General features: G+C 39.2%; 1 protein-coding gene and 1 pseudogene across 2 annotated transcripts; both read right to left on the bottom strand.

Moving 5' to 3' along the window:
* Nucleotides 1–738: 738 nt before the first annotated feature.
* On the bottom strand, nt 739–26,202 carry LOC139644098 (serine protease FAM111A-like). 2 transcript variants are annotated; one of them, XM_071519481.1, is made up of 5 exons: nt 7,063–7,142; nt 6,704–6,957; nt 4,579–4,636; nt 2,958–3,020; nt 739–2,861 (listed from the first exon to the last, which is right to left on the bottom strand). In XM_071519481.1, the coding sequence occupies exons 3-5, from the start codon at nt 4,603–4,605 to the stop codon at nt 1,275–1,277; spliced, it is 1,677 nt and encodes a 558-aa protein (XP_071375582.1). In that variant the 5' UTR covers nt 4,606–4,636; nt 6,704–6,957; nt 7,063–7,142; the 3' UTR covers nt 739–1,274. The 2 variants fall into 2 exon arrangements, with proteins under 2 accessions (XP_071375582.1, XP_071375583.1); XM_071519482.1 differs by lacking the exons at nt 6,704–6,957; nt 7,063–7,142 and adding an exon at nt 26,163–26,202.
* Nucleotides 9,192–20,921, bottom strand: LOC139644104 (serine protease FAM111A-like; annotated as a pseudogene).
* Nucleotides 26,203–27,811: the final 1,609 nt, after the last annotated feature.

The raw sequence follows: 27,811 nt of genomic DNA, 5'->3' as shown, positions 1-27,811 counted from the left end.
AGAAGGCTTATTCAAGGTCCTCCCCTTAATTTCAATAAGTCATAAAAAACATTCATATAAAACATACATACCAACATTACCAATTATTAACATCCCACCATCAGTCATCAAAACATACTGTATATACAAAAGAGACAAAGCAGAAAAAAGAAAACAGAAAAATAGATTTCTTGTGCATACATAAATATGCACAAGAGCCAGTATACAGCTGCTGAAGCACAATCTGTGTTAGATATAAAATATTTTTGTGACTTGAAAACTATTAGAGAGGATAATGACTTCAATGTCGTGTTCAGTGAATTCCATAGATGAGGTCCTCTACTGACATTGAATAGCTGACGACAACCATCGTCTTCACTGCAACATTAGGACTGGTACAGAGAAATAGGCACACAACTCACACACACACACACACACACACACACACACACACACACACACACACACACACACACACACACACACACACACACTCTGCCAAAACTGTTGGGTACAAAACAGTGTTCAGATGTTCTTCTACCAATAGATGCTGCTCTGGTTGGGCATTACTGTGGTTGCTACTCGTTTTACAGTAATTAGCTCAAGTGTGGACTTTGTGTGTATTTTGCTTGATGTGACCACAGCTTTGAACTTATTATTGAACACAATACACAAATACATAATTCCTGACTGAACGTCAGATCAAACCCATCTTTTGTCAGAAAAAAGGCCAAGAGATAAGAATGATTAAATGTTTATTATCATATATAACAATTTTAAATTGATAATATCCATGTATTATTATTCCTCATGTATTCCACAGTTACATTTTCATCTACTAACAACTTTATTCAGATAAAAAAAATAAAAATAAAAGGTCACCTCATATTCATTGCTGATACATAGATTCACTGATATTTGAATTCATTTGCAATGGACTATGTTTTTCATTGGTTATAACAGATGTAACCCTTCACCAGCACTAAACTAAACTATTGGATTTGTAAGAGAAATCACCGACTCAATGGAAGATCTGAAAATGACAGGAGCATTCTCTGTTGTCAAGTCAGTCACTTCTGTTACCCATTTAGAACGAGACATTTTTAATAAATCACAAGATTGACATGTTTACATTTACATAATCCTTTCTTTTTAAAATGACTGACCATTGTGTCACTGGGAGTAAACAATGATTTGATCAACTGGAAAACACTAGCTGCTGTGCTAACAACCTGTGACCAGGGAACAAGAAGTGGTGTCTGACATCCCAGTATGAAGGAGCTGTAACCAGCTACCTAACTAGTCTCCATTGGCTCCACAGGGTCTGATGGCTTAACATCACTGACAGACTCAAGGGCCTCTTTAAGAGGGGCCTTCAGATAGAGGTTGTTCTTTACCTCCTCCTTAACTTTCTCCAAAAGCTCGTCATTTTTGCTTTTCTTCAGCTTAATCACAAATGTCTTGAATATGGCGATCAGAGGATGAGCGTACTCTATCACACTGCTGTCAGTCTCTTTACAGAAGCCACCAGTGTGCAAACCAAACACTCGGCCATGAGCATCAAACACTGGGGAGCCAGAAGAGCCGTGATACATAAAGGTGTTGTAGGTCACTACTTGGTTCTTGGTTCTTGGTTGATTTTTGATCACTTCACCAACTGAGTAGAGACTAAACACATGGTCTTGGTAGGTATCTACATATTTGTCTTTAGCCTCCTTTCTCTTCTCTTTCTCAATGATACATATGGGATCCAGTTTTTTCACGCCTCCTGCTGGGTGACCGATAATGCAGGCTTCACCATTCACAGGTACTGGACCACATATCTTAAGGAGTCCTGGTGGTAGCTTGGGCTTCTGTTTTGTCTGAGGAGCTGCTGTCTGTGTGTCAGGGTCAAGCTCAAGCTCAAGTATGGCATAATCCAGTTCATCTCCACTTGCCTCATAATGGCAGTCAGTGATTGTTTTCTTAACTTTGACCCGATAGGAATTTCTACCAGATGGCTCTTCATAGTTAAATATAGCATGTACATCTGTAGTTACCTGCCACTTATCTCCATCTTGTACAACACAGTTTTCGAATAAGTGTGCATTAGTCAGGATGAAGTTATCAAACAGGATAAAGCCTGTGCCCTGACAAACATCCCCAACAACAACTTTGCAAACTGAGTGGCTCAGCTCTAGCAGCTTCCTGACTCTGTGAACTTCACTAAATGACTGCTGGATCTTTCCAAAGTCTTCCTTCCTCAGATCCAATGCTTTCTGATAGGAATCACCTGGGAATCGACTCTCCGTCCATTGTTTCAGATTGAGTCCTCGTGGAAGACATATCTTTAACTCTTTTCCATCGAGGTCGTTAACCTGGTGATCATGTTCAATGCATAGGTCTGAATCTGCATTATCAGAGAGGGTGAAGTTGCCGAGGTCTTTCCTGAAGCGACCATCTCTTTTCAGAGCTTCTTCCACAGTGATCTCCTTCTCTGCATAGACGCAGAGATACTTAAACCGTTTGAAAGCGTTATTTATAAACAGCTTCTTTGTTTTGGCGTTTCTTCCTCCCACTGTATCAATGCAGAATGTAATGTATCTACTCTGTGGGAGTATTGCATGCTGGGGATCTTGGGTCTCTTCAACCTGTTTTGGTTTACATGATATGACCACCAAGCCATCATCCTCAATCAAATGACAAGGAAAATGTGTTGCAACAGCAATGTCCTTCCCTGCTCTTCCCAACTGAATTACAATATTGTTATCTGAATAGTTTTTTGCATTATATTCATCTCTTGTTTTTAGAGCCTCCAGGACTGTGCAGGGTTGTTTACAGGTAATTTTGTACGTCTTGCAATCGTTGATGAATTGAAATCTGAAACAACGAAGATATCCCTCCTGCAGGAAATCACAGCAAGAAGATAAAAGTGAGATTCATGTGGTAAACATGCAACCTGTTTTATGCATGTAGAAAACATTACACAGTCTACTGACCCTGGAATCACCATCCTCCTCCTCCTCCTCCTTCACTCTCTCTTGACTGGGTGCAGGATTGATCTGTGAGAAGAGAAGTGATACTATGGACACCATTTTGAAAGATTTTTCTAAAATTTTGATATGGCGAAATATTCACAAAAAAACTCCACTGTTTGAGTTCATAACTAGCTGTTGACAAACACAATTGTTTTTTTTGTTTTTTTAAATGTGTAGGTGTTGTCCTCATGTGATCCAACTACAAGCTGATACATATTTCAAAGTTACAATATTTTGTAGTGTGTTGTGTATATTTGCACTTTGCAACATATTTTTTTTACATTTCTGATGACTAGAGGGGAAATGATTTTAATGCTAGTCAGGTTGCACGGTCAGCCTCATGAGCAGTGTCCCTCCTGGAGCTGGTTGGGTTCAGTGTCTTGTTAAATGACTACAATTACAGCTGCAACCCCTCATGCTACAGTAGCATATTACCTATCTGCTGTGGTCATCAGAGGTTTAGGTATCTCAGAGCTACCTTGACACAAAGGTAGTAGATTTCACACACACTGGTTTGACCATCTGTTGAGGTCAAGTTCACCAGTTTGAGATTCATAATGTTCTGAGGTAATTTTATGCACGAATGACGATTGTGATGGGTTGGCAGTATGCATAATTGTGAACGGATAGGCAATGATTGTCACAGTGAGATGAGTTGGCCCTGGCTGAGAACTGATGTTATGCAGAACACTCTCACTGGACCCACCTGACTGTAATGTACCTAAAATGTTAATGATGTAAATGCTAATACATCAGTTGTAAATAATAAAAAGCTATGGTGGAGGAAGTGGAGGAGGAGGCAAGAAACAAGTGAACTGAGGAGAGAAGGCGAGTACCTCAGATATATGAAAGGTGGGGAGTTCTGATTGGTTGAGTGATTGATTGGTAGAATGGCGCTCTGGGCCCTAGGGTGCTGTAGGGTTTTAAAGAGTGTGGTGGCATAAGCTAACCTGACTTCCCAGATGGTTTGTTACACAGAACCATCTGGGAAGTCGTCCTTGGAAGCTGTTTGGAAAAGGGCAGGCACTTTCAAAAAATACTCGGCAGGTGATTGGATGAACCATCTGTCTATCACCATCTATCACGGGCTAACTTCAACCAATCAGATCAACGAACCATATAAACAAACTCTTGCCGAAGCCGGTCGGGAGAAGAGCGAAAACATCTTTTCCATCCAGAAAAGCCTTCAGTGTTCTTTGCTCTTCTTTCAATGAAGAAATACTCTGCAGTTCAGAAATAACTGATGTTACAGCAGCATCTATGCTAGCCTCTTTAGGAGCCGCCATTGTTGTGAACGAACAGTCGCTTCTCTCTGTCGTCACACCTAAGCCCCGCCCCCAGCTGCCCTCACAGGACGCTGATTGGTCCGCACCGCTGTGGTTCAGCCACAAACTCATAACTTGAAGCCTGGCAAGATGGATTCTCGCGTGATCGTGATCTCGCGAATCCAGCTGCCTCGCAAGGTATAAGCGGCATGCATAGAACATATAGAATCTCTCCTCCCAAACCTCAGTCATAAGCTCCATAAAAAGCTGCTCCAATATCAATACATGAATTCTGTGAGGACTGTATAGCAATTTACCGTCAGTTTGCTGAGTTTCTCTTCCATGTTTTGAGGATTCCGGGAAGTCGACTCTGTCCTGTACAAAGAATTGACATGTTCAGCACCCACAAGATATTTGATCATTATTAGTAGTAGTAGTATTAGTAATAGTAGTAGTACTAGTAATATAAAGGAATGTGTATTAAGAGGTTCAATAAAATACAGTGTTTGTACACTGTGAAAGGCTGAGTGGTTTAGTGCTTTGTAAACAGGCGTGTACATTCTATAGCAGTTAGCTGAACAAAAGAATGTGGACAAACCTTCCTCTCTTTTGTGTTGCCCTCTTATTCATTTATTTTTTTTATTTAGACAACCACAGAGAGCAGGATATGTGTTGAAGATGAGCCCTGTGCTTCACACACCTTCATATTTAACATTCCATCTGAAGATTTGGTGACTACACACTGATTATTTCAACCTACTCCAACAGGAAGCCTTCCCCCAGTGTACAAAGAGGAAATAAGTTTTTGATAAACCCTGATTGATAATCGTGAACACGAGCAGTGCCACAGCAGTAGACCACTCTGCACGACTAAAATGCAGTAAATGCAAGCAGAAAGTCAATGGAAAGTATCAGTAAAGCATATAGCATCTTTGTTGCTATAGCTACCTAGATGACACAAACCTAAACCTGTGAAGTGCAGTCCATTGTGTAGTGCATAGATCATAGAGTACGCTTTGTTGGTGGGCGGGACAAAAAAAATTTGATTGACACATGGTGAGACCACTATTCAATCAAATGAAGTGGCGTTGAAAGCAGCATGTAATTAAAGGTGGTAATGAAAGCAGCAATGAATTAAAAGAAGCGGTGGTGATTGGAAATGCAGTAAACTGAATTGTTTATATTGCTTGTGAAAAAATAAATGTCAAGGCAATAAAATGCAATGATAACATGATTTGTAAATAATTTAATTTCATCACTGTGCAATCATTTCATTTGGAAGTGTTTTAACACTTCAATATTTAATTTAATTGCATTTCATTTGATGTAACATTTAATATGATGACATTTTGTTCAATCCACCATTTAATTTGATAGCTATTTAATCCATTCAGTGTGTAATTTATTATTTTTGTTACTTCCACTCATAGATTTTAAGTTGATTCAAGTAGAGAAATGTTGTTTTTTTTCACTATACTTGTTTAAATTATGGGATCTATATACATTTTTTTTCTTTATATGGATGTAATCTTAATTGTAGGCTAATCTTGTCATGCCAGTAAAGTTTAAAAAACATGTTAGGGTCTACTGTCCATTGTCACCTGCTGAAGTTGGCTTAAAGCTGTCACACTAATCATTTAATGAATAGCACTAAATCACATTGGTCTTTTTCTTTTGTCTATTTTTCTATCTGTGTGTGCTGTTAGGTGTGTTTCAGTGTTGGTGATATTCAGTTGCTGTCAACATAGTCTGTCTGTTGCTACAACAATACATCATTTCAGAGGGTTTTACATTAAAAGTATGTTTTAATCATTATTTAATTTATACTCTTAACACAACCACTCAGAATACCACAGAAATCTGAGAATTAAGTCTTCTTGAAAAAATGATGAATAGTTTGAATGAATAGTAGACATGATTAGCATCTATAGTTAAGATATTATCTAAAAGCTACATAAATGCCTCATGTTTGGTACCATTTCAGACAGTCACAGTTGTTTGCACACAATGCATTAAATAAAAAATAGTAATGTTTGGATAAAACAAATATTAGCATTATAAAGGTAGCGTAAGCCACTTTCACCATTGCTTCTAAATACGGCAAGCTGACACGTGGACCGAGGTAAGATGGCTGCCATGCGGTCCCATTCCAGAACATTCTCTGACATGTCCCCTCTACTGTTTAATCTCTATGGATAAACCCCACCACAAACACACAGCCAACGTCAATTCTTACTAAATGTTTGTGCATACAAAGACTTTTTAAAGGTTTGAACGACTTACAACTCAAAATTGTAATTCCTTCTTTCTTTATCTCAGATATATGGAATACCTTCGTTAAGAATGAATTATCTCGTCAAACTCTTGAACACTCTGAACAAAGATGACAAATCTGCGTAAATCAAAAGAAATCCTTCTCTCTTAACTGCAGTCAGACTTTACCTGGTAGTGGAGCAGATACTCGTCTCTCAGATCACAGCGGTACCAGACAGAGGGTTTGAGAGAAGTTTCTGTGTGTGGCTTCGAGAGTATATACAGTAGTTCATCCAATAGGAACATTACAGTTTTTCTCTTATCCAATACGAACACATTATGTAGTGATGATGCGTGGCAAGAGCTGCCCTGGCGTTTCACCCTTAAACCAGCTCTGCCAGTCCAACCCGTCATGCCAGTGATCTTTTGACAACTGAATTTTTCTGTATCAAGGACAGCACAATAAATAGTTATCAAATTAAATGGTGGCTTGAATTTAACGCTGCTTTAAACGCCACTTCGTTCAATTTTTGACGATTTGTGCTCACCTCAGCCAATCATCTCCCAGACTCTCCCCCTGCCAGCCAGCTGTCCCTCATGTGTAATCAGTCTGTGTGTATATCTTGTCTTTGTTCCTTGTACTACATGCCAGGTCATTGTATCCTGTTATGTGTTCTGTTCTGTCACCTGTTACCTGCCTCGTTCCTTGTTACCCTGTGTTTCCGCCTTGCTGTGTCACCACCCAGGTTTGGTTCTGTTTTGTCTTTTGTTCTCCCAGCCTGGTTGTGGTTGTTTTTGGTTATCCATCTGTTAGTTTTGCTTTTGCCTTTTGGATTTTTTTCTTGCGTTTGGGTCCAGCCCCCCATGTAACATATGTGTGTCAAAGTGAAATGTGAATTTGACATTTTCACATGGGTTTTTTTTGTATTCACATGTGAAAAAAGGTTTTCACAGGTGAAAATGAAGTCTGTGTCACAAAGGCACATGTGAATTTGACTTTTTCACGTGATTGGTTTTATTCACATAAGAACTGAAATTTTTACATGTGAACTGAAATTTTTACATGTGAAAATGAATGAATGTCACATGTGAGTTCGACATATTCACAGGTGATTGTCTCTATTCACATGTGAAAAAAGGTTTTCACAGGTGAAAATGAAGTCTGTCACAAAGTCACATGTGAATTTGACATGAGATGTGAAAATCACAAATCACAACATAAAAAAATGTTTTGGTAATGACCATGTAAATTTGTGTAACACACTTGGATAAACCAATGTCCAGGTGTGTGTATGTTTTTAAAACATTTATTCCTCCCAGGTCAACGTGAAATACAACACACAGTCAACTGCATCTCTCTACACCTGTGGCTATCGGTCAGTTAATTACACACGACAAGGACCTCTCCAAAAAGGCCCCAGGGCTGCCCCCGTGTGCCTGCGTGCAATTCAATTGTTCTCAACAGACCTTATAAGGGAATATGATAAACAATTTGCTGACATTACTTAATAATTATTTAAAGAAATAAAAATAAAGAACATATAAAAATAAAGAACATTATGGGGGCGGTGTCCTAAATTCTGCCTAATATTACTATGAGCCCCACACTTGCTTCAGCAAATCACACTTATACACTCTTATTTACTTCTTTATTAGTCTAGTTGCTTCAGCAAGAACACTATTATTATCCGTCTTACTCACAATTCACACTAGCCTTCCAAGCCGATCAGCTTTCAATATTCAAAATCTTGCTGTTCTGAATGGCGTACCGCTATGATCTGAGAGACGAGTATTTCACAGGAAAACACCATAGAAAACACTGTAGATGGTCATATCTCCATTATATCACCACAGAATCACAAATATATTAAATGATCAACTTACCAGCACTGATGCAAGTTTTAAATGCAACACATTGTAGGATGATGATCTATCTGGTTTTGAATTATCACTTGTCTTTTGAAAATTGCGTCTGTTATTGAGTTACCACAAAAGTAAACAAGGATACATGTTTAGGTTTGTTTATTTATAGCCTACTTAATTTATTTAGGCCTATATGTTATTATTTAAAGAGACAGAGAGGGGGGGAGAGAGAGATATCTACGTCCCCTAGGCTTTCCTAATTATTGCCTGATCACAAGTCACGACTCTTGCTGAGAAAACAAACAAATAAACGTGACAGCTTTGATATGAGGGAAGGTTTGTGAAGAAAGGGGGAAATTAAGAAGATGGAAAATATAAAGTTCATCCCTGATGTGGAAAAGTCCAGTGAGCTGTCAGCAGTGTTTCTACAAGGACAGCAGTGAACAGATGAAGCTTTGGTGGCTGTTGGAACACAGTGTCAGCAGCTACAGCCTGTTTCCACGGGGGTTTCTCCTCCTGTAGAGCAGAATCTCTTGGTGACCGGCGCGTTAGTCCTTCCTGCAGCGGCCTGGGTTCAAATCTGGCCCATGGTGCTTTTCTGCATGTCCTCCCCTCTTTCTCTCCCATACCTTCCTGTCTCTCTCTGTCAGTAAAGCATAAAATAAATCTTTAAAAAAAGACTAGAGCCAAGGTGTGTTTCATGAATTTCCCCATTCTTTCCCCAGTCAGAGAGAGTAATTGAGAAAAACAAAACACAATGATAGAAACACAATGTGTTAATGTATAACAAAGAAATCACTGACTCAGTGGCAGATCTGACAATGACAGGAGCATTCTCTGTTGTCAAGTCGGTTTATTTTGAATACATTTCGAATAAATCAAAAGATTGTTTGACATCCCAGTATGAAGGAGCTGTAACCAGCTACCTAACTAGTGTCCATTGGCTCCTCAGTGTCTGATGGCTCATCATCACTGACAGACTCAAGTGCCTCTTTTAGAGCTAACAGCAGATATATGTTCTCCTCTACCTCCTTAACTCTCTCCAAAAGCTCGTAATTTATGCTTTGATTCAGATGAATCACAAATGTCTTGAATATGGCAATCAGAGGATGAGCGTAATATATCACACTAGTGTCAGTCTCTTTATAGACGAAGCCAGCAGAGTGTGTAGTGGTGATAGGTATTAATGGTGTCTGGTATCAATATAATTTAGAGTTAGCTTCAACGAGAATTAAGAACGGGGCACCAGATAACAGACAGCATCAAAAGGTCTCATCTGAAGGAGTGAATTCTCGGCATGTTTGAATTTAAACCCACACACTGAACACAGGAGGTGACTTTATGCAAGATAGTATGTTTATTACTAAACTAAAGCACACTCAATAATCAGGTAAATACAAGTGAATATAGTACAGTATATACAAGCGGTATACCTATGAATTGTGATGAATCAATGGCAATAGGAATAAATGATCATGTGAATATGCAACACTGATAATGAAACCAACATTTCAGCAGACACAATCATGGAAGATGAGCAGTGGCAGACATGAGTCAGCAAGATAGGAATAAAGGGGCGACAGTATAACTACCTGGAAAACTGACTCAAATTAATCTTTGAATAACTGAATGGTTAGGCTACTATAACCATAGGGAGCCGTCATAAAGTGTGTGATATGTGTGTGAAGTGGGAATGTAATGGAATAGCTATGTGTGATGTATGATATGATGCCCAGTGGACAATGATCAGTACATACGACACCAGCGGAGGTCCGGAGGGAGATGAAGCACGCTGAGGCCGGGAGGCTGTGAGGAGTCTCGGCTCGACGAGGTGCTGGAGGATGAAGATCCGACGTCTGTTCAGTTGATCTCAGCAGGCCGCAGAGTGAAGCACGCAGGCTGGAGCACGCAGGCTGCTGGACAGGGCTGTGGGTCTCTCAAGGCTAACGCCGACCCACTCTGGAGGTTCTGATGATTCTTCAGAGTTAACCTCAGCAGGATAGCTGATAGTGAGGTTGTAGCAGGCAGGACACACAGACACACGTGCTGGTGTGTGTGTGTATTTGTCAGGCAGATAGGCAGGCAGCAAGGCAATCTTCACTGTTTCGGATGAAACAGGCTTTCTACTTGGCTTGATGATGATGATGCAGTTGAGTCCGTCTTTGGAGACAAACTTTGGAACAAAGTTGTTGTCAGACTCCGTTAGCACACGTGTCGCGACCACGTAAAGTGCATGAAATCCGCGTTGGAAATGTGTGTGTTTGGTTTTGTTGTGATCAGTTGAGGGGTGTGTGCGTGGGCTGGCATGTCTAGTTTTACGGCTCATTACATATGCATGAAACCCTAATTTTGGTTCCCAGATCTATCCAATATAATTGACCGTCGTAACATTAACATTATTAAACTCAGCACAAATTCCTGAACACTTTAATATCAAACATGGCTATCGAAGCCCTATGTAAAGATAACGAAATTGAATAACGTAAATAACTATTATATAAAACATCACAGTTACACATAAAATTAGTCATATACATTAGAGTCCACCACAATGTGATACCCAAGGTTTCAGTCTGTATCAAAGATTTCTCTTGATTTTGGCAACATTCCGATGGGTGTCATCTCAGACTCTCTGTCTCTTTGGGGATTACCAAAGACAGGGCTGAGTGTTGGTGTTTTATGGTTATTTACCAGGTCTGGTCCTTGATACCAGCTCTGGAGAGTGAAAATGGAGTGATTTACCAAGAGGTCAGTGGCCTCCTTTACGATCCAACCACTTTCCATCCACTTTCCTGATCCGTTATCAGGGAAGAGGCTCACACACAGGATGCAAGGCCCTTCCAGATGTGTGATGACAATGACGGTGTGGGTGCAGTTACTACATTATCTCTTAATTTTTCTCAGAGAAGACTGTTGCTCCTAGGTTTGACAGCTGCAAAGAAAATGCTAATACAGAGGTGGAAGCCCCCACATACACTTCATATTACCCATTGGATTGTCCTGGTTTATGACATAATCTCTCTAGAACTTTCCATTGCCCGGTCAAATGGGGCCATGGCAAATAAAGTTGAGGTTCTGTCCAAGGCAATGGAGAAGGTTAAATCTATCTATATGAATCAGGTTGGCCAGTAATGTTTGGTTCGCTATGCTAAATGTAATTTCTAACCCTAACCCTTTCAAATGTCATTTTATTTTATTTTTTTCTGTGGAGAGGTATGTGTGTGTATGCATAAATGTATTTGTATGTATATGGGTATGTGTAGGCATGTGTATGTACATGTATACAGTATGTGTGCACGTACAGTATATGCATGTATATATCTATTAGTAGTAGTTTTATTATTAGCATTATTAGTATTATTATTAGCATTATTAGTATTATTATTATTATTCAATTAGATTATTATTATTTATGTATTTATTTATGTATTTTTTTCCTTTTTTTATTTTTTTATTTTTATGTATTTATTTATTTATTTTTATTTTTATAGTCATTATTATTTTCGCCTATACTATATGCCTAGGTATTACGTAAGCATGCATAGGGAGTTATCTGAAGCCAGCCAGGGGAGGGGAGGGGAAGGGAGTAAGCTAGGGAGGGGAGGGGAGGGGAGGGGAGGGGAAGGGAGGGGAGGGTGGGATAAAATGTTAGGTTTCTTTCTTTTGTTTTTTTTCTCTTTTTCTTGAATTACACTGTCCGCAACATTGTGTTAAGGAGATGTATAGACACATATGGATGTGATACATGCGGGTATATGTATTTGATTTATTATCGTTACACTGTAAAGAAACAAAATCAAAATTTGATCACAAAAAAAAAAAAGTGGGTGAATTATTCAATGCTTGCATGTCAGTCGGGGGCCCTGTGGGAGGGCGGGGCCCGTTTCAGTTGAAATGGGTGAAACATAGCTAAGGCTGCCACTGCTGGTAGTAGTAGTAGTAGTAGCTGTAGTAGTAGAAGTAGTAGCAGTAGAAGTATTAGAAGTATAAAGCCTCCCAACGTGAGAGAGAAAGAGAGAGAAGAGAGGCACAGAGAGAGAGAGAGGTATGGAGTAAGCAGTCGATCAGCAGGAAGACAATATTCAGGAAGGCTTATGTGTAAAAGCATGAAGGTATAGGGAGTACAAATGTTGAGTATAAGGTATATTTTGAGTAGAATAAAACTGAAAGTAAGGAAGCGACAAGTATGAAAATATGTAAAAGACATGTTAAAATGGAGAAGAGTGAAAAAAGGAGAAGTGGAGAAGAGCTGCATGTGAGCAGCAGTGGAACAGAAAGTGACAGAGTGGAGCCCTAGTGTCGAACAAACGTTCAAAACTCAAAAACTATACATCATATTGCTTATATATTTACATTGTGAGAGCAGAAGTAGCTGAAGAGTTGAATATATAACATATGTATGTAATGTTAAAGTTGTGGAAGTGATTGAAGTTTAAAAGCAGAAACCTGTTCAAAATAGACACACACGGTATAGGTGTTGAACAAACACCCTAACTCAAAAACTACAAGTGCTTTTACTTAGATATTTACATTGTGAGTGACAGAAGAAATAGCCTAAGAGTTTGATGTAAAATGTCTAATTGCTTTTTAGTTGCTTTTTAAATGAGTCTAGCGCACCACAGACATCACTATCTTATATGTACAGGATCTCTTGAACCTTATGTGCTCTGTTTAGCTATATCTCTGTACAATGCATCAGACTTCTTGGAGGTTTATGTTTTTATTGTAAGTGGTCCCTGTTAAACATAAGACATCACTATCTTATATTTACAGGATCTCTTCTCCCTTATGAGCTCTGTATATATTATACACACTGGTGGACATCTGACAGACAGATTGTTGTAGTGTTTGTATATTTCATCCTATTATAGTGCTCCAGTCTGGGTTCAGAGCACGTCATAGCACAGAATCCGCTCTGTTAAAAGTTACTAATGACTTACTCTTAACTGTTGATTCTGGGGACTGTGCTATTTTAATACTGCTGGACCTCAGCGCTGCTTTCGACACGGTGGACCACAAAATTCTTCTTTCACGTCTCAAATATGGGGTCGGCATTCAGGGAACAGCCTTAAATTGGTTCATGTCATACCTACAAAATAGAACCTTTTCAGTTGAGATTGGCAATCTCTCATCCTCCTCTGCCCCCCTCACCTGCGGGGTCCCCCAAGGGTCAATTCTAGGTCCCATTCTATTCTCTGTATATCTGCTTCCCCTGGGTTCCATTATCCGGAAACACGGCATCTCCTTCCATCTTTACGCTGACGATACCCAGCTGTACCTCCCACTAAAACCAAATAGAACACGCTCCCTGAAACCCCTGTTCGACTGCCTTGAAGAGATCAAATCCTGGATGTCCAAAAATGCTCTTATGTTAAATGACAATAAAACTGAGATAGTTCTATTCTGCCCCCCCGAAAACAGCAATGACATCTGTACATCCCTTGGACCACTATCTTCCTTCACTAAACCACACGTAAAAAACCTTGGTGTGTTGTTCGACTCTGCCCTCAAATTTGACAGGCAGATCAACTCTGTTGTAAAGGGAAGCTTCTTCCAACTCAGACAGCTAGCAAAAATCAAGTCCTTTCTCTCTGCCCATGACCTGGAGAAAGTCATTCATGCTCTCATTTCTTCACGGCTGGACTACTGCAACTCACTGTATACAGGAGCTGCTCCCTCTCCCGGCTGCAGCTAGTCCAGAATGCCGCCGCTAGATTCCTGACTGGTACCCGTAAGCGGGACCACATCACACCTATACTGGCCTCCCTTCATTGGCTTCCAGTCAAATTCAGAATTGATTTTAAAGTTTCATTATTTGTTTTTAAAGCCCTGAATGGACTGGCACCACCCTACATCTCTGACCTCCTGTGCCCCCATTCCACTTCTAGATCACTTAGATCCTCTGACCAGATGCTTCTCACTGTCCCGCGAACCCGGTTGAAGCAAAAGGGTGACCGTGCTTTTTCGGCTGCTGCCCCAAAACTATGGAATAGCCTGCCCTTCATTGTTAGGCCCGCCCCTTCCTTGGACACTTTTAAGGCGAGACTAAAGACTTACCTTTTCTCCCTGGCCTTTGAATCTTATTAAAATCACTTTGTGTATCATGCGCACCTTTTCTATCTTCTGTTCTGGGTTATTGTCTGTCTGTCATTTTCATTTATTTTTATTTTTTATTTATTTATTTATTTTTAATTTTTATTTTTTTGGCTGTTTTAACTCATATGCTGTTACCGCACACGCTTTGAATTCTTTTATAATGTTCTGCGTATCATGCACGTCTTTATCTTCTGTTCTCTATATTATTGTCTGTCTGTTATATATTTTTATGCTGTTTTTACTCACATGCTGTACAGCACTTTGGTCAACTCTGGTTGTTTTTAAATGTGCTTTACAAATAAATTGACTTGACTTGACTTGACTATTTTGGAAGATTTGTTGTTGTGTATGTGTATTGTACATTTGTTCACCTGCTCAGGGACTGGGGATGAAAATGAGCTGTTTAGCTATATCTCTGTACAATGCCTCAGACTTCTTGGAGGTTTATGTTTTGTTACAACCCAAGTACAAGTAACAAAGGATGATGGACACACAAAACAAATAAATGTGCAATAGATTTATTTAAAAGAATAAGACAGAACCAACAAGGCAGACGGGGAGGGAGACGGAATACCTTTGTTAAAGATTAATTATCTCGTCAAACACTCTGAACAAAGATGAAAAATCTGCGTAAATCAAAAGAAATCCTTCTCTCTTAACTGCAGTCAGACTTTACCTGGTAGTGGAGCAGATACTCGTCTCTCAGATCACAGCCGTACAAGACAGAGGGTTTGAGAGAAGTTTCTGTGTGTGGCTTTGAGAGTATATACAGTAGTTCATCCAATAGGAACATTACAGTTTTTCTCTTATCCAATAGGAAGACATTACGTAGTGACGATGCGTGTCAAGCGCATCGTCCCCCCCCCGGCATTCCACCAGCTCTCCCAGTCCTTAAATGCCAGTGATCTTTTGAAGCCTGAATGTAGTGGGAAAGATGGTGTCTGTATCAAAGACATGTTTATGAAATACAAAGAGGAACAACAGTGACGACCATGTCAGCAAAACTTTCTTTGTAAATTAACATGGTCTGAACTTACCATCAGATGTATGGGGTGGAAGTAAAAAAAAACCAAATAAATCAAACAGTGAATGGTTTAAATAGTTATCAAATTAAATGGTGGATTGAATTTAACGCTGCTTTTAACACCACTTCATTAGATTTGTGACGACTCTCCCTCTCTGTCTGCCCTGTTGGTTCTGTCTTATTGTTTTAAATAAATCTATTGCACATTTATTTGTTTTGTGTGTCCATCATCCTTTGTTACTTGTACTTGGGTTGTAACAAAACATAAACATCCAAGAAGTCTGAGGCATTGTACAGAGATAAAGCTAAACAGCTCATTTTCATCCCCAGTCCCTGGGCAGGTGAACAAATGTACAATACACATACACAACAACAAATCTTCCAAAATAGGATGAAATATACAAACACTACAACAATCTGTCTGTCAGATGTCCACCAGTGTGTATAATTTATACAGAGCTCATAAGGTAGAAGAGATCCTGTAAATATATAAGATAGTGATGTCTTATGTTTAACAGGGACCACTTACAATAAAAACATAAACCTCCAAGAAGTCTGATGCATTGTACAGAGACACCTCACAGCAGTGTGTGCTGCAGCAGAGAAAAATAGTTGTGAAAATGAAATGAACACAGACAGACACAATGGATCAGCGTGGCTGAAGCCTGTCTCTTTAAAAACAGAGGCAGCACAATATGTCCTCATGACCTCATTCACAGCAAAAGCACAGCGTTCTGCAACTGCTACATATACCTGAGTATGTGAAGCATTTGTCTACTCTAACCCTAAAATCACTGTTGGATCATGTATAGTGGCAAAGAGGTCAACATGAGAATACTGTATATTCTTCAGCATATGACTTGATTACACACACAAACACACACACACACACAAACACACACTGCGATTAATAGACTTTGTCTGCACAGATTACTCTCACATAACAGGAAACATCAGTGTTGATCCCTCCATTATATAGGGAGGGATTGGTCACCCTGCTTCGGGGAGCCGTCTTCCAATCCTGCCTACTGTACATCCATTGGAACAACAGTAGTAGGCCTAATGGATGCTGATTGGCTGGCTGTAAACAAGATGAGTCTGAATCTCTGAAGTAAAAAGACAGCTGTAGTCTACTTTTGCGTAGGCCTGCGTTAAGGCCGACTTCTATATCTTTAAAAAGCCTTTGTTTTCATTTCTGTTTCCACTTTCCACCGTATTCCATGTTGTCTGTCTGTGAGTCAGCAGTAAAAATGACAGAATCTTCCCCTGTTTTTGTGGTTTGAATTTGAATTGAATGTCTTTTTTTTTCTTTTAGTCATGTCAGTATCATGATAAAGTATGAACTTGACCACGGTCGTCATTCTGTGCATTTTGACTGTCAAAATAAAAGCTAAAGGAGGTCAAGCAGGCAGTGACTAGTGGACACCTGGATCACAGCGCCTCCTAGTGGATTAAAGTCCACATGTCAACAAGTATCTGCAACCTCTAGTCCAGTCATCCTCAAAGTCCGGACTCCGGTCCGGATCCGGACCGAACCACAACTGTCTCCGGACTCTGAGCAAATTATACTTTTCATATGTATTATTTGTCTGCGAGACTTCGCCGCAACGCAACGAGTCAAAATTATCCGCTTTCTCCACTGCAAGCAGCGCTCTGAATGTCCGACTGACATCATTTGTTCATATCTGAGGAATTGTTTTCATAAGTATCTGTATCATAATGTAATGAGTTGTTAGTTGACAAAGTCTTTTCACACACTGAAGTTACATTCAGTAGTTCTAGTGTTGTGCCTTTGTTGTGTTGAGTCAGGCAGTCCACTATGGTGTTTCTACTGTTTAGTTACATTGAAAATACAAAGTGGGTACGTTCACACTGAGGTTGTAAGCTCAACAGTTATGGAACAAGTTGGAATTAAATATATTTCAACAGCAAAAACACAACATTGTAAATTTCCTGACCCTCTTCTACAGAAGCCCAGCACTCTTAAACTATCATTAACTTGAGTGACTGAAGTATTCAGCTAACTCTAACTCTAAAATCAGTTCCATGTCTGACTGTACACCTCATGTTTCTGTTTCCCAACAAACACTGGACTTCAGTTTCATTTTATTTGCCCAATGGTTATGATAAACAAGACTAGGTAGACCAAGTAAGCCGGGCCTCCTCTTGGCTTTCGCACCCTAGTATAACACGTGTGCTGTACTGCCCTCTGCATTGTAGTGATATACTATAAGTGTGGTGGCCCATGCACATGGTGAAAATTTGACTAGAGTTTTCTAATCTGTTGTGTGTAAAACGTAAAAAATAAAAGTGAGAAAAATGGCTCTAAACATTCCAAAACATTCCATTTTCTCCAGTGGCGTTCCACCAACTTAGTCTACAGGAGAGAGTAAGGAACAAACACACCAGCACTGAAAATAAATCCAATATGATTTGTTATCCTCAACCACATACTTGGTCACTAAGACGGTCTTGAAACGCCGCGGTGCGTTGGCCGCTCCACATTTGCATATTGTTGAGGTCTAGGCTACTTTATGCAAATCAGGGGCGTCCAGCGTGACTCGCCGCCTCTGGGAACTCCTGAAACTCGTGTACAGGCTTTTAAACTAGCCGTTGTCGACGTAAAATGGAGACAGATTCAACCACCGCACGGCTTATTTGTCGCCTCAAATGTTTTCAGAAACACATTTCGGTGAACTATTTTTGTAATATAAGAGAAAGTTTCCAAACGATGTGAACCGTGTGTTTCCAGTTTGAAATCCGGGGGCAGACGGCCCAACGAGCGACAGCGTTCGTCCAATCAGGTGCAGCAAGGAAATGTTTATTTGTTGGTCTGTCTGGTAGATAGAGCCAGTTTAATAAATCCATGAGATAGAGGGGCACGCCCATCCCTCGCGTGAAATGACGACCCTGTGGAAAATAACAGTGCAAACAGTGCAATATCAGTATACCACCATAACTGTGTAGGTCTTGATGCCTATTCTCGCGCGACTTTCAACAATAGTCAGTCAGAATGAAATTCATTGTGCAGGAGAGGAAATAAGCCCAGAAGGCTTATTCAAGGTCCTCCCCTTAATTTCAATAAGTCATAAAAAACATTCATATAAAACATACATACCAACATTACCAATTATTAACATCCCACCATCAGTCATCAAAACATACTGTATATACAAAAGAGACAAAACAGAAAAATAGATTTCTTGTGCATACATAAATATGCACAAGAGCCAGTATACAGCTGCTGAAGCACAATCTGTGTTATATATAAAATATTTTTGTGACTTGAAAACTATTAGAGAGGATAATGACTTCAATGTCGTGTTCAGTGAATTCCATAGATGAGGTCCTCTACTGACATTGAATAACTGACGACAACAATCGTCTTCACTGCAACATTAGGACTGGTACAGAGAAATAGGCACACAACTCACACACACACACACACACACACACACACACACACACACACACACTCTGCCAAAACTGTTGGGTACAAAACAGTGTTCAGATGTTCTTCTACCAATAGATGCTGCTCTGGTTGGGCATTACTGTGGCTGCTACTCGTTTTACAGTAATTAGCTCAAGTGTGGACTTTGTGTGTATTTTTCTTGATGTGACCACAGCTTTTAACTTATTATTGAACACGATACACAAATACATAATTCCTGACTGAACATCAGATCAAACCCATCTTTTGTCAGAAAAAAGGCGAGATAAGAATGATTAAATGTTTATTATCATATATAACAATTTTAAATTGATAATATCCATGTATTATTATACATCATGTATTCCACAGTTACATTTTCATCTACTAACAACTTTATTCAGATAAAAAAAATAAAAAAGGTCACCATATTCATTGCTGATACACAGATTCACTGAAATTTGAATTCATTTGCAATGGACTATGTTTTTCATTGGTTATAACAGATGTAATCCTTCACCAGCACTAAACTAAACTATTGGATTTGTAAGAGAAATCACAGACTCAGTGGAAGATCTGAAAATGACAGGAGCATTCTCTGTTGTCAAGTCAGTCACTTCTGTTACCCATTTAGAATGAGACATTTTTAATAAAGCAAAATACTTGCATAATCCTTTCTTTTTATGACTGTAACCATTCTGTCACTGGGAGTAAACAATGATTTGATCAACTGGAAAACACTAGCTGCTGTCTCTTCACAGAAGAAGCCACTAGAGTGCAAACCAAACACTCGGCCATGAGCATCAAACACTGGGGAGCCAGAAGAGCCATGATACATGAAGGTGTTGTAGGTCACTACTTGGTTCACTTTACCTCCACCCTGCAGTATGTTGTGAATGCCTTGATTTTTGATCATCTTTGTAGGTCTCTACATATTTGTCTACAGCCTCCTCTCTCTTCTCTTTCTCAGTGATACATGTGGGATCCAGTTTTTTCACACCTCCTGCTGGGTGACCGATAATGCAGGCTTCACCATCTACAGGTACTGGACCACATTTCTTCAGGAGTCCTGGTGGTAGCTTGGGCTTCTGTTTTGTCTGAGGAGCTGCTGTCTGTGTGTCAGGCTCAAGCTCAAGTATGGCATAATCCAGTTCATGTGCACTTGCATGATAATTGCATGCAATGATTGTTTTCTTAACTTTGACCCAATAGTAATCTAAAACAGATGGCTCTTTATAGTTAAATACAGCATGTACATCTGTAGTTACCTGCCACTTATCTCCATCTTGTACAACACAGTCTTTGAATAAGTGTGCATTAGTCAGGATGAAGTTATCAAACATGATAAAGCCTGTGCCAAACTTCACTAAATGAGTGCTGGATCTTTCCAAAGTCTTCCTTCCTCAGATCCAATGCTTCCTGATAGGAATCACCTGGGAATCGACTCTCCATCCATTATTTCAGATCTGGAAACTGCGTATGAAGGAGACTAGAAATCTCTGCATGGTCAATGTTGTCACTGCTGCTGACACTGTGGCTGCTCTGTTGCACTACATCTGAGATTGGTGTTGCCTCTGACTTATCATCACTGGGCTGTGAATCATGTGATGCCGCTTGATTCGCCTGCTGATTTTCATTCGTTTCTTCACAAACTGTGGATTTGTCACTTCTTCTTCGTGGAACACATATCTTGAACTTTTTTTCATGTAGGTTGTCAACCACTTGAGTATGTTCAGTGTGAGAGGTTGTATCTGCATTATCAGAGAGGGTGAACTTGCCGAGGTTATTCATGAAGCGACCGTCTCTTTTCAGAGCTTCTTCCACAGTGATCCCCCTCTCTGCATAGACGCAGAGATACTTAAAGTTTTTGAAAGCCTTACTTATTAACAGCTGCTTTGTTTTGGTGTTTTTTCCTCCCTTTGTTTCAATGCAGAATGTAACGTAACTGCCCTGTGAAGCTATGTCTTGATGTTTAGCTTCAACCTTTTCTGATTCAGAGACTATGACCAGAAACTCATCTTCCCCAATCAAATGACAAGGAAAATGTGTTGCAATAGCAATTTCCTCTTCTGCTCTGCCCAACTGAATTACAATTTTTTCATCCAGATATGTTTCCGGATATTTTTCACTTGTTCTCAGTGCCTCCAGGACTGTGCGACGACGACCACAGGTAATGTTGTAGTTATTGGGAGCGTTGCTCAGTTTAAATCTGAAATGATGAGGATGTTCCACCTGCAGGAAATGAGAGTAAGAAGATAAAAGTGAGATTCATGTGGTAAACATGCAACCTGTTTTGTGCATTTAGAATGCATTACAGTCTACTGACCCTGGAATCACCATCATCCTCCTCCACTCTCATTTGACCGGGTGCAGAATTGATCTGTGAGAAGAGAAGTGATACTATGGACACCGATTTTTTCCTAAAATTTTGATATGGCATTTTTGTTTTCCAACCAGAGGAAATATTCACAAAAAAAAAACAATCTCCTTGGTATGTCCACTGTAACTTCTGTTCCAGACAAGCATAACATGCAAGCTTTGGTTTCTATTAAGGTCTCTGCTGTTGAGTGAGTTCATAACAAGCTGTGTATTTAAGTGAAAAATTGAAAATGTCTAGGTATGTCCTTTTGTGATCCAACTACAAGCTGATACATATTTCAGTCAAAATAATTTGTAGTGTGTTATGTATATTTGGCAACATCTTTTTACATTTCTACAGAGCCCCTAAAGTCCCGAAAGGAATATATCACCTTTCGGGACTTTAGGGCCTCCGTACATTTCTGATGACTAGAGGGGAAATGATTTTAATGCTAGTCAGGTTGCACGGTCAGCCTCATGAGCAGTGTCCCTCCTGGAGCTGGTTGGGTTCAGTGTCTTGTTAAATGACTACAATTACAGCTGCAACCCCTCATGCTACAGTAGCATATTACCTATCTGCTGTGGTGATCAGAGGTTTAGGTATCCCAGAGCTACCTTGACACAAAGGTAATAGATTTCACACACACTGGTTTGACCATCTGTTGAGGTCAAGTTCACCAGTTTGAGATTCATAATGTTCTGAGGTTAATTTTATGCATTAATGACGATTGTGATGGGTTGGCAGTATGCGTAATTGTGAACGGATAGGCAATGGTTGTCACAGTGAGATGAGTTGGCCCTGGCTGAGAACTGATGTTATGGAGAACACTCTCACTGGACCCAACTGACTGTAATGTACCTAAAATGCTAATGATGTAAATACTAATACATCAGTTGTAAATAATAAAAAGCTATGGTGGAGGAAGTGAAGGAGTAGGGACGCAAGAGGAGAGAAGGCGAGTACCTCAGATATATGAAAGGTGGGGAGTTCTGATTGGTTGAGTGATTGATTGGTAGAATGGCGCTCTGTGCCCTAGGGTGCTGTAGGGTTTTAAAGAGTGTGGTGGTATAAGCGGCATGCATACATGAATTCTGTGAGGACTGTATAGCAATTTACCGTCAGTCTGCGGAGTCCCTCTTCCATGTTTTGAAGATTCAGGGAAGTCGACTCTGTCCTGTACAAAGAATTGACATGTTCAGCACCCACAAGATATTTGATCATTATCAGTAGTAGTAGTATTAGTAATAGTAGTAGTACTAGTAATATAAAGGAATGTGTATTAAGAGGTTCAATAAAATACAGTGTTTGTACACTGTGAGTGTAAGGCTGAGTGGTTTAGTGCTTTGTAAACAGGCGTGTACATTCTATAGCAGTTAGCTGAACAAAAGAATGTGGACAAACCTTCCTCTCTTTTGTGTTGCCCTCTTATTCATTTATTATTTTTATTTAGACAACCACAGGGAGCAGGATATGTGTTGAAGATGAGCCCTGTGCTTCACACACCCTCATATTTAACATTCCATCTGAAGATTTGGTGACTGCACACTGATTATTTCAACCTACTCCAACAGGAAGCCTTCCCCCAGTGTACAAAGAGGAAATAAGTTTTTGATAAACCCTGATTGTGAGATTGATAATCGTGAACGCGAGCAGTGCCACAGCAGTAGACCACTCTGCACGGCTAAAATGCAGTAAATGCTAGCAGAAAGTCAATGGAAAGTATCAGTAAAGCATATAGCATCTTTGTTATAGCTATAGCTGGTTGGCACAATGTTAAAATGCTATAGTTACAAAAAATGAAGCAACCAATAGAAACAATTTGAACATTTAATTCAAACAAGAACCAGAAAACATGACATTTAATAGAGTATCTGCCCATTTTTAAAACCAAACAACACTTTTAAGCAATTCATCAGTAGGAATGTCTAATTACTTTGCCATTTACCGTTCAAAATATGTTTTATTATTATTATTGAGTATTATATTATATTATAATTATTAGTATATATTGTTATATACAATAGATATTAATATATATATATACACTATATTTTATATTATATAATAATAATGACAATAATAATAATAATGGTGCTAATAATAATAATTATTATTATTATTATATATTTAATAATTATTATTTATTAAAGGGCAGTGACCACAATATTTTTAAAGGGACAGTAACCACAACAGTAGCCCCCCCCCCCCCCCCCCCCGCCCCCCAAACACACACAAAGAATGCCTATAAAGCCAAAATCAATGTGCCAACCAACTCCGCTCACATTTGACCCAACTTTGTGATGAAATGATGTTAGCCTCCATCACTCATCACAGACTTTCAAATCTTATATCAAAATGTAGCTGATTCCTATGTCTATTAACTAGAAGTAACACATTTCCAATATCTCTATCTAACACAGTTTTATAATATGTTTAGTCCACAGACCACTTTTTTACTTTCGATACTATAAAACTGAAATGTTACACTCACCAAAAAAGTTAGTGACTTTCAGATGTTTTAACACAGTAGATGAGTGCAGGTCAAGAAAGCAAACATTTTGATGTTACATTTTTGTTTCTGTGACCTTCAAAGGACCAGAAAATAGCTGTGTGCCAACCAACCTCTGTTGCCAACCAACCCTGGTCTCCACATGATGGGATCTATATTAATCATTTCTTTATATGGATGTAATCTTAATTGTAGGCTAATCTTGTCATGCCAGTAAAGTTTAAAAAACATGTTAGAGTCTACTGTCCATTGTCACCTGCTGAAGTTAGCTTAAAGCTGTCACACTGATCATTTAATGAATGGCACTAAATCACATTGGTCTTTTTCTTTTGTCTATTTTTCTATCTGTGTGTACTGTTAGGTGTGTTTCAGTGTTGGTGATATTCAGTTGCTGTCAACATAGTCTGTCTGTTGCTACAACAATAGATCATTTCAGAGGGTTTTACATTACAAATATTTTTTAATCATTATTTCATTTATACTCTTAACACAACCACTCCGAATACCAAAGAAATATGAGAATTAAGTCTTCCCGAAAAAATTATGAACAGTGTCTGCAAAATAAATGCATCATAAAATACTTCCAGAAGATTGAAGACATGATTAGCTAACATAGTTAAGCTATTATCTAAAAACTTTCCTAAATGCCTCATGTTTGCTACCATTTCAGACAGTCACAGTTGACTTGCACACAATGCATTAAATCAAAAATAGTAGTGATGCTTCGCTAAAAAAAATATTAGCATTATAAATGCAGCATAAGCCACTTTCACCATTGGTTCCAATTACAGTGGACCCAGGTAAGACGGCTGCCATACGGTCCTGTTGCAGAACAGGAATTCTGTTGGACATGTCCCCTCTACTGTTAAATCTCTATGGATAAACCCACTTTCTGTTTGCAAGTGAAGAGAGCCTTCAACAAATAGGATGCAAGTCTTACTAAATGTTTTAGTGCATACAGACTAGTGATGCGCGGGTCAGGTTTTTTCCAACCCGCGACCGCCCGATCCGACACATTCATATCCGAACCCGCCCGACCCATTTTCATAAAACAACGACCCGAAACCGACCCGCAACCCGGGAAAAAAAAAGGATTCAAGAGGCGAGGTAATTTTCCAAAGACTCGTGTAACTAAGGTAGCCTAATACTTCATGCTGCAGTGTGTCAATTTAAAACTTAATTTAGTCTAGAATTCACACCGGAATTCGGTGGTGACAACCGACTTTATGAAGGAGAGTGAATTCGCATATGTCTGGTAGGCTACACCATAGAGATATAACACTATATATGTATATATATTTATATCTCTATGGGCTACACACTGGAGCAGAGCAGAGTTTAGGCTGTGTCTCAAAAATTAAATAGGCCTATTTTAATTCAAAAATTAAAAATAAAATTAGAGGTTAACAGGAGTCACCCCACTCCTATTTTCAGTTTACTTGAGTAAAATGATTAAATTAAACAGTAATCAACAGCTCTGGAAGATCGTACTTTTGTAATAGACTGTAGAATAAAACGTACACTGAGGAGACAATTTATGCTATTTATCTAGACCTGGATAAAGACAATAGATTTACTTGAATGAAATTTCTTATTTAAAAAGAAAGAGTGAAAAATAACATTGCAAAAGCAGTTACATAACATGTTCTTCTTCTGCTATTATTATTATTATTATTATTATTATTATTTTCCCTTCAAATGGTTACATTTTCAATGTGCAATTAAAAATATCTATATTTGGTTACATGGCTTATTAAAAGCAGACTGCAGCAGCAGCAGGTTGGAGGTGGTGGAGTCTGGAGGCTCTGACTCGCTTCACGGACACAATAAACTTCACAACCTGGGAATATTTGCATTACTTTGAACTGATGGAAGAAAAGGGGAAGAACATTATTGTTACCTGTTACATCTGAGAACTGAAAGCACCTGCCAATGTGTTGTGAGCTATCCGCCTTTTATTTTTTAGACCAGACATGATTAATCGAGGCTGCCTCTGTGATCATACTAGTTTACCATAAAGACGATCAGACCCCGAATAAATGAAAGCTGCTTGTTAAGTAGCCTACCTGAATTTTCAGGGAGTCAGTTCGGTTGTAGAATGGTAGCAGTGTGTGTGTGTGTGTGTGTGTGTGTGTGTGTGTGTGTGTGTGTGTGTATCTTCAGTCGACCCTAACCCGCCCCACCCGCGGGTTTCGGATTGGCATCACTAATACAGACAAAGACTTTTAAAAGGCTTGAACGACCTCATTAAGAATTCATTATCTCGTCATTACCTCGTTTTGCAGGGTGCATCCACCCTGAACAAAGATGAACAATCTGCGTAAATCAAATCAAATCAAATCTTTCTTAACTGCCATCATACGTTACCTGGTAGAGGTGAAGATTCTTGTCTCTCAGATCACAGCGGTGCAAGTAGGGGTAGAGTGAAGTTTCTGTGTGGCTCACAGAGTATATAGTTTTTCTTTTGTCCAATAGGAACATTACAATTTGCTCTTATCCAATAGGAATATGACAACAACATTACAGGAACCTATTACACGGCTTTGTTGAATACTCGATTCTGATTGGTCAATTGCTATGCATAATGAGTAATAATAATGATGATTTCTATAGCCTGCTGGTGAGAACATCACCAGAAGACATAAAGCTTGTTAAGTTTTTAAGCGGGTAACTTGAAAGCACTCGACTGAGTTACTTTTAATAAACTTAGTATATCCACATATTAGATATCAAACTGTTCTGCTACTTCTTCTGCCACTCACAATGTAAATATCTAAGTCATAGCTTTTATACTTTTTGAGTTAGGGACGTTTGCAACACAATACAATACAACACAAATATAGATACATATACACACACATGCACATACACACAATACATAAATACAGATCTACACAACAGCACAACCCAGCAGAAATGACATACAAACATACAAAAAAGGCCTGTAATACTGGACAATATGGAATATGGAATATTCCATTCCTGGAATATGAAACAATGAAGATCAAGAAAGGGCCAACTAGGCTAAACCTGCTTAATTCTTTGAATAATCTCGATAGCCTTGGACCAGTTAATAAGGGTATCAACATCTGCACCATTGATTCTAGCAGTGGACCTCTCAAGTCCACAAATATCTAGAAAAAAAGTGAACCAGGTTCTCCTCATGATAATAGCGGGTTCAAACCAGTTCTTAATGATGGTTTTCTTAGCTGCAGTTGAAGCTTCCATTAGTATTCGCTTCTCCTGAAAGGAGACAGACACATTTGGATTGAACCCCAAGAGATAGAGAGCAGGTGGGAAGAGGTTTACCAATAATGCTTCCAACAACTGTATTAATGTATTCCCAGAAAGATTTAATCATAGAGCAACGCCAGAACATATGAAAATAATCCCCTCTCACAGAATCGGGGCACTTAGAACATATATCATTATCTGACATTTTCAATCTTAATCTGCGCTCAGGGGTGAAATAAAATGTATGTATGAATTTAAAATGAATTAGCTGAATCCAAATTGTGGACCAATTCTGTTCGAGACCAAGAAATTCTAAATCTTTTTCCCAACTTTTTAATACTGGAAGTGGTTTGATGTTACCCAGGGGCGTGTCTGGGGGGGGCACTGGCCACCCCTGAAATCTGATTGGCCACCCCAGGTGCCACCCCAAAATCCTGAGTTATGACTGGCTGATGGCCATGTTAGAGGCGGGACCATCAAGCCAGTTCATTTCTTTTTCCAAAACTACGCTGCTTGAGTTCCAAGAAACACGCCAAGAGGAGCAAAGAGAAAATCAAATTAGGGATCTGTGTGAAAAAAACACTGTCTGACCAAACAGAATGCAGCACACACCTGAAGATAAAGACCAAGAAGTAATGTTAGTAGCATACATTTTTTTTAATATGCATACAGTTGACAGTGATGCCTGATAATTCTGGTTTTCAGCCTGGGCCTTGTATGGAAGAGGATTAGGGCCACATGTGAAAAATGTATTTAAATTCTGAGACTAATATAATAAAGTC

The sequence above is a fragment of the Centroberyx affinis genome, unplaced genomic scaffold, assembly GCF_046629955.1.
Source record: "Centroberyx affinis isolate AG114_WGS23_722 - 3 ecotype Tasmania unplaced genomic scaffold, CSIRO-AGI_Caff_v1 ptg000701l_1, whole genome shotgun sequence".
Taxonomy (NCBI): Eukaryota; Metazoa; Chordata; class Actinopteri; order Beryciformes; family Berycidae; genus Centroberyx; species Centroberyx affinis.
Note: the sequence above shows the minus strand (reverse complement) of the source record. Positions and strands in the feature narration are given on the sequence as shown.

Bases quoted from the DNA above. Each gene is read 5' to 3' on its own strand.
- LOC139644098 (XM_071519482.1), bottom strand. From the start codon at position 4,605: ATGGAAGAGAAACTCAGCAAACTGACG. The intron at 3,021-4,578 runs GTAAATTGCTAT...CTCTTCTCACAG, and splicing joins AGAAACTCAGCAAACTGACG to ATCAATCCTGCACCCAGTCA. The intron at 2,862-2,957 runs GTCAGTAGACTG...GATTTCCTGCAG, and splicing joins AGGAGGATGGTGATTCCAGG to GAGGGATATCTTCGTTGTTT.